The following is a 7172-nucleotide window of genomic DNA, read 5'->3' as shown; positions in this document are numbered from 1 at the left end:
GCGCCGCGGCAAGCCCGCCGGGAGGGCTACTTCTTGTCGGCCGGCGCGCCTCCGGCCCCCCCGGCTGGCCCCTGCTCCGCGTCGGCCGGCTGCTGGTGCGGCGTGAAGGTAGCCAACACCGGATACCCCGGGACGTCCATGTTCCAGTGCTGCCCTGCCGAGCGGGACGCACGCGCGCGCGCACACAGATGGGCACATGTGTGAGTGTGGGCGTGTGATTGGGCAATCGGGGCAGCTGGCGCCGGGCGACGCAATGGGAGGAGCAAGAGCAGCAGCAAGAAGAACGGCAAGAAGAACGGCAAGAAGAACGGAAAGGAGGCATGAGCCACGCACGAAGCGGCCGCAGGACGTCCTTGGCCGTCAGGGTGAGGCTGCCCCGATGGCGAGCCAGCCGACAGGACTGCGTGATCACCTGCACCAGGAAATCCTCGGCCAGCGACCCGAGGGCCTCCTCCACAACGCGATCCAGCGTGGCATTCGGATGTGCCGACTGGACGATCTCCTGGAGCTTGGTCTTAGAAATGAGGGCCTACGTGCGGTGCCGCGGTACGCACAGGCGTGGGGGGTGTGCCGAGGGCGCCCCCCACCACCACCCCCGCGGCAGGGACAAACACAGGGAGACCAGGTGAGTCGTCAGGACGGGCCGCCAAAAGGGACGCAACAAAGCCCCACGCCAACAAAAAGAAGGCGCCGGATGCACGTACACGAGGGGCCGGCCGGGGGACCTGCCCGGCAGCGGGCCGCGGGACACCGGCCGCCACCGACGGCTGGTAGGCGCCGGGCTGGGCGCCGGCCGTCGCCGCCGCTGCCGCAGTGCCGGCGGGGGTTGCCGCCGTGGCCGCGGGGGGGGCCGCTCGGGAAGCGGCGGCCGCCGCAGCGGCAGCGGCAGCGGCAACCGCCGCCGCAGTGGCCGCCGCCGCCGCCGCCGCCGCCGCCGCCGGATTTGGGGACGTCGGGGCCCCGGGGCCGGGCTGTGCACCGACGTGCGCCCCGGCGGCGGCGGCGGCTGCCGCCGGTGCGGCCGGTCGCGACGCCGCCAGCGCCTGAATCCCATGCCCGGCGGAGTAGGCCACCGAGATGACACCGCCCGGGCTGTAGTTGGCCACCACCAGCGGATGGCTGACGGCCAGGTCCACGCCGAAGCACCGGTGCCCCAGCCCCACCAGGAAGGCCTGGTACTGGTGCAGCTTCTCCACATACAGGGCCGGCATCTGGGAGCTGGCCGGGAACACGGGCCCGGTGGGGAGGGCCGGCCACAGGGCCCCATGCACCATCTTCGGCAGGGGCGGCGACAGTTGGATGAGCTGGTCCGTCTGGCTGAGCTGTGACCCGTCATGCCGGCGGGGCAGCGGGCGAGGAAAGCCAGGGGAGCAGGGGGGGGGAGCGGAGAGAGAGAGAGAGAGAGAGAGAGAGACATGCGACTATGTCAGAGGAAGAGGCCAGGGACCGGCAACCTGGAGGGGGAGGGAGGGGGGAAGAGGAGGGCCCCCGCAGGGGTGCGTGCTGCCCGGCACAAGGCCGACGACGGCGCGACGCCATGCCCACACGGGTGCATGTGCCGGGGGCCGGCGCGTACGGCGCCCCGCTGGAGAGTGCCGGCGTGCAAGGAGCTGCGCTTCGCTCCAACAATCGCGGCTCGCTCTTTGCCCGGCGCCTGCTCCTGCCGGAGGTCGTGCGCACTCCGCCCATGGGACAGGAGAGAGAGGGAGATACCCGGGCCCTGCCATGGTGGGGGCCGTGTGGCCTGGAGAAGATGCTTCCCAAGGGCCAGATGTCCCACAAATGCGCAAGGCACATCCTGACAGACAACAGCACAGACAACGGCACAGACAACGGCACAGGCAACGGCACACGCGACGTACCGCCTGACGAATGCGGGCCACATTGGCCCTCTCCTCTTCGGAGATGGCCACCGGCGTGGGGGAGGATGAAGACGTTCGGTCGGTGATGTCATTGATCATGGTGACCAGCTGGTTGCGCAGCGACACCATCAAGGCCAGCTGCCGGGTGCCCGCGCGGCGAAGGGCGTGTGAGTAGCGGCCCCCTGGCCGGCGGTCGAATGCAAACACATGGCGCACCTTGGACATGTACTGCTCCGCATCGGCGGGTGGCAGCTCCTGGCGGTCAACCATGACGGCGGATGGGCGAGGGCGGAGGGGGGAGCGGGCGGGCGGGCGGGCGCAAGTGTGGGGTGCTGTTGACAAAGGAGAGGAGGGAGCAGGAGGGAGCAGGAGGGGGGGAGGAGGGGAGGAGGGGACTGGGCATGGCTCCAGTCCGGAGAGCACTTGGCCCCGGCGGGGGCGCATTTCTGCCCCCGGGCTGCGCGGCCCTGTTGCCCCCGCCCCGGCAAGCGCGCAGGAACGCGCGCGCGCGCGCACACGCGCGAGATCCGACCCCGGAGGGCGCCGCAGCGATCGTGCCAGGAGCGGCTTTCGCCGTTCGCCGGGACCTCCGACCAGCCCATACATTGGCATCTCCCGATCGCCCGGCACGCTCCACGGCCGCCGGTCTAGCGCGCAAAGGCCCCGGGACGAGGCACACCGCAAAGTGCCCCCCCCCCCCCTCGGCCGTCCAAGAAAAAAAAATGAATGAAGGAGAGAACGAGAATGCATTTGGTGGGATCCCTTCAGATGTGGGGAGAGGGGATGCGCGTGCACGCGGCGCGGTGCGCAGAGACAACAAGAGGCGAAATGTGGTGCACGGGGGGGGGGGGGGGGGGAAAGGACGGGGGCCCGATCACGCTCGGGCGGGAGGCCCGAGCTTCAACTCACCGCCGCCACTGCAGCCGCTGTCCCCGGCACACAGACACACAGACACACACACACATGTATACATATGCCCACATACACAGCGCATGTGCTGGCGCGGCCCGCCGGGCGACTAGTAGTCCAGGAAGGCACGGCCCAGGACGCGGTACGCCTCGAAGGTCTCAATGACCGAAGGGCGGATCTGGGCCGGGGGCAGCTCGAACCCGTGGCGGCCGACATCGCGGCCCTCGATGGCATACGAGAAGGGGATGTCCAGGTTGTAGTAGGTGTGGTCCACGGACCCGCCACTGGCCTGGTAGATGATCCGGCAGATGGTGCCGGCCTTGTAGACGGTCTGGAAGCCAGCCTGGTAGATGGCGTCCGCGCAGGCGGTGCCGACGGCCTCGAGCAGGTCATGCTCCGGGGTCACCTCGGAGCAGGTGAAGCCAGGGGGATACATCCACAGCTGGCTGTAGGCGTGCTGGTCGATGAAGGACAGGACATGGACGCCGGTGCGCTGCAGGGCCATCAGGTAGTTGTTCATGTTGCGCGACTCGTGCGCCGAGAAGGCCCCGGTGCCGTGGTACGCGTCGGAGCAGGGCTGCGGCGACGACCCGCCGGTGTTCCAGTTCTTGCCCCAGTTGCGGTTGATGTCGGTGCCGACGCAGACGGAGCCCTTGTTGGGGACGCGGTTCTTGCGCCAGAGCCGGCTGCAGCCCGGCCGCCGATGGGTCGGAGGGGGAGCGGGGGGAGCGGGGGGTCAGGATTTGCCAACGGCGCACATGATGGCGCCAGGCCGCCGATGGGCGTAAGGAGGGGGGGGGGGATGGCCGAGACAGGCGCGCATGCGATGACCGGAGAGACATGGCGGTGGGGAGGAGCAGAGAGGAAGCGCGGGATGGGGGGCGCAAGGGAAAGGCAGGTGCACGTACTCGCTGGTCCAGGAGTGGTCATAGCCGTCCGGGTTGAAGACAGGGAAGAAGTGCCAGTCAATCTGGGACAGGGAGGGGGGGGGGAAGCAGGCGAGGCGAGCACGGAGGCGGCGACCGGGTCAGCTCGGTGTCTGCGCGTGCGCGCGCGCGCGCGCTCAGGAGGGGGGGGGGCAGCAAGAGGAAAGGCGGACGGTGGGCGCAACGCACCTTGCTCAGGTATTCCAGGATCTCCTGGTCGCCGGCGGCCGCGCGCTCCAGGAAGGTCTGCAGGACACCCTGCACGGTGGGGATGGTGACCCACTCGCTGGGAGGGGGCGGAGGGGGCACCCGAAGGAGGAGGAAAAAGCACACGTCAGCCGAGAGGCATGCCAGCCGAAAGCACCCCCGCACCCGGGCCGAAAGAGTGGCGGCCAGCAGCGAAGGGGGGGGGGGGGGAACATACCGAGCGTGCTCGCCGCCGATGATGACGGCCGCCTTGCGCGGGGTCGCGCCGCGGACCTTGATCCGGACGCCGGCCTGGTCATTGCCGAGGTAGGTGCGCCCGGCGCTGACGCGCTCCACGCTGACGAGACCCCCGGCGGGGTAGGCGGCCTCCAGGTCGTCCAGCCAGGCGTACGTCTCGTTCAGGCTGTGGTACGCGTCGTACCAGGGGTCGTTGTCGACGCCGAGGCCGAAGCGCTCGATGCCGACCTGCTGCAGGGTGGCGAAGGACTCGAAGCGCGCGCGGTCATTCTCCACCCGCGCGGCCTCGATCATCTGCGCGGCGTCGGCGTGGCCGCCGAGGACGTTGGCACGCAGCGACAGCCGGCGGAAGGGCACCAGCGAGTCGGCCGGGACCAGGACGTTGATCTCTCCGGGGACGGCGATCGACCCCATCAGGTCCAGGTGGAGGGCCTGGCGTGTGTGCGAGTGCGAGTGTGTGTGTGTGAGAGAGAGAGAGAGAGAGAGGGAGAGAGAGAGGGAGAGAGAGAGAGAGAAAGCATGCGCATAGGCACGAGGGTGGCGGGGCAGATCAGGGGGGCAGACGCACCTCGGCCGCCTCGGCGAGAGCCGCGGCGTCGCGCTGCGACTGCACATGCACGCGGTAGAACCGCGACCCGGTGTGCGAGCGGATCGGCTCGGCGGGGTGCAGGCGCTCGGGGCCGGCGTAGGCGGGCAGGCCGTCCGGCATGCCGGTGTAGTCGGCCGGCAGGTCGACCTCATAGCGGTCGGTGGCGGCGGCAGCGGCGCCCGGCGAGGCGAAGCCCAGCAGGGAGGCCGCCAGCAGGGCGAAGCCCACCTTGAGAGTGACACCCAGAGCCATGGCGGATCCGGGAGGGAGGGGGGAGGGGGATGGCTGCTTGGAGGGGAGGAGGGTCCAGCAGACAGGGGGGAGGGGGTGCCCACCGGTTGGATGCTGCGGCCGGTGGGCTGGCGCCCTTTGGGGGGGGGGGGGAGGCGGATGCCTGGGCGACGCGGGGGGACGGATCCCTGGGGACCGAAAGAGAGAGACAGAGAGAGAACAATAACAAAGCTGCGGCGCTCCCTTCGCGGTGCCGGCCCGCCCCCCGGGGCGGGGGGGCCGCCTGCTCGGCCCGATCGTCGGCCGTGACTGGACGGGCAAGCGCCGCCGCCGGGCGCCAACAGCGCTGGCAGGACGCCCGGGGGGCCCCGTACAAGGGCGCGCCCGTGCCGGTGTCCCTGGGGGGGGGGGGGGGCGGCACCCGCAGGGCAGTGGGTCCCCCTGCCGCTGCGCCCCCCCTCCCTCCGGCCACCTGGCGCGCCCGGGGGGCCTCCTGACCGCGCCGGGGGGGGGGGCCGCCGGATTCATCCCGCGGCTCCGGCCCGAAAGCGGTTCTCCCTGTGTGGTCCGTTCCGCGGCGGCTGCCCCCTGGCGGTGGTCTGTTTGTGCGCGGGCCTGGGCGCGCCCGGTGCGCGGGCCCGGGAATAGCCCCAATAGATATGGGTGTCAATATAAAAAAGTGCGCGTCGCCGGCGGGGATACCGGGGGATAGGGGGTGGCGTGCGAAGCCAGACGTGTGCGGGTGTCGGTGCGTGCGATAGCTGGGCGCGGGTATGTGTGCACACCGTGGGAGCTTGCATGCGGGTGCGCGGGGCGTCCGCACACGCGCGCGCGCGCGCGCGCGCACCGAGCCCCATACCCGGCGGCGCGCACATGCGCGGTCACGCTTGCGTGAGCGGCGCGTGCGCCCGGGCCGCCCGGCGCACGGCTGGTGCCCGCCTGCCGGGTTACATCCGCAAGCCCCGGGGGCACCGCCTCCCCGAGCCGAAGAAGCCCCCGGGTCCCCCGCGAAGCAGGGGAGGGGGGCGGCGGGCCCTCCGTGCGCGCGCGCTCGCCCCTGCAATGGACCCGGCGTTAAGCCGGTGCGGGCGCCAAGCGCGCGTGGCCCCTCGCCGGATGGCGCCGACGGTGCATGGCCCGGCCTGGCCGCTCCCCCCTCCCCGGGGACACACCTCACCACCGGGGCCGGGCCCCAGTGCGCCCCCCGGTGCCGGGCGTGCCTGGCGACGCCGGCCGGCCGCCCAGGCCCGCGAGACCGGACGAGACGCCCCGGCGGTCGGCCGGCAGGCGACACGGTTTTGTGCTGCACGCCAGCGTTTCCGTCCCTCCCCCCCCCCTGCGCTGGTCAGTTCGTGCGTGTGTGTGTGTGGGCGCCTCGGCGCCGGCGGCCCGTCCTCCACAGGCGGCCCGGAGGTGTGTCAGCCTGCGGCGCGCCGGCCGCCGGCACCATGGCATGTGGGCCTCCCCCGGGCACCGGGCACCGGCGCCATGACGACACCGCCCCGCCACTTTTGACCGAAGCAGCAAGAGTGCACGCCGGCGGCGCCCTCCGCCCCGCCTCCTCAAAATAACATGCGCCTGCATTCACGGGCACACAAGCGCGCACGCACGCGCGCGTCCCCGCATCCAAGCACGCGCCGCCGGGCGCGCGCGCCCCACGGGGGGCGGGGGGAGACGCTGCGGGGCGGGGGGCGCTCAGACGCGCAAGCCTATTTTCCCCCCACGCCTCTCCCGGTCCGCCCCGATATTCTATGCCTCTCTCCCGGCTGGCGGGCCTACTCGGCCAGCTCGCCTGGCGCCCCGCGATAGGCGCGCCAGGCCGACTGACGCACGCCCGAGGCACACACGCGCGGGCCGCGGCCCGGCACCACCGCGCCCCCTCAGGCCGCAATTCTCGGCCCAAGGTTGGGCCAGGCGGACGGGCGCGCGGGCGCACGCGCACGCACCGCCCGCGCATGCCCGCGCATGCCCGCGACGCTTCCCCCCCCCGCCGGTCGCCGGGCCCGCCGGAGGCGGAGATACCCCGCGGCCGCCGGCTCCCCTCCCCGCCTCGCACAGAGCCCCCACGGGGGCCGGTGAATCAGCGCGGTCGCAGGGCAGCTGCCCACGGTTAAGGGAGGATCACGGGCCCCAGGCGCCGACGATCCGGCCGGCCGGCTGACCAGGGCACCGGATCGGGGTTTGTTTTTTAATACGCCCGCCCCGGCCCCC

At 72.1% G+C, this 7172-nt stretch overlaps 2 protein-coding genes across 2 annotated transcripts; both read right to left on the bottom strand.

Annotated features, from left to right (window-relative positions):
• On the bottom strand, nucleotides 1–2173 carry H696_05492 (hypothetical protein). The gene is made up of 5 exons (XM_009499316.1): nucleotides 2079–2173; nucleotides 1863–2000; nucleotides 705–1322; nucleotides 334–529; nucleotides 1–154 (listed from the first exon to the last, which is right to left on the bottom strand). The coding sequence occupies exons 1-5, from the start codon at nucleotides 2130–2132 to the stop codon at nucleotides 27–29; spliced, it is 1134 nt and encodes a 377-aa protein (XP_009497591.1). The 5' UTR covers nucleotides 2133–2173; the 3' UTR covers nucleotides 1–26.
• Nucleotides 2174–2880: 707 nt separating this feature from the next.
• On the bottom strand, nucleotides 2881–4982 carry H696_05491 (hypothetical protein; the record flags this gene model as incomplete). Its single annotated transcript, XM_009499315.1, has 5 exons — nucleotides 2881–3457; nucleotides 3680–3741; nucleotides 3887–3983; nucleotides 4122–4573; nucleotides 4710–4982. 5 exons carry the CDS (start codon nucleotides 4980–4982, stop codon nucleotides 2881–2883), a joined length of 1461 nt encoding a protein of 486 aa, XP_009497590.1.
• Nucleotides 4983–7172: the final 2190 nt, after the last annotated feature.

Source organism: Fonticula alba, assembly GCF_000388065.1.
Source record: "Fonticula alba strain ATCC 38817 unplaced genomic scaffold supercont2.11, whole genome shotgun sequence".
NCBI lineage: Eukaryota > Rotosphaerida > Fonticulaceae > Fonticula > Fonticula alba.
Note: the sequence above shows the minus strand (reverse complement) of the source record. Positions and strands in the feature narration are given on the sequence as shown.

Excerpts from the sequence above, each read along its gene's own strand:
- H696_05492 (XM_009499316.1), bottom strand. The coding sequence starts at position 2,132 with ATGGTTGACCGCCAGGAGCTGCCACCCGCCGATGCGGAGCAGTACATG. Across the intron at positions 1,323-1,862 it reads TGGCCCGCATTCGTCAGGCG|CTCAGCCAGACGGACCAGCT; the intron begins GTACGTCGCGTG and ends GACGGGTCACAG. Across the intron at positions 155-333 it reads GGACGTCCTGCGGCCGCTTC|GGCAGCACTGGAACATGGAC; the intron begins GTGCGTGGCTCA and ends CCCGCTCGGCAG.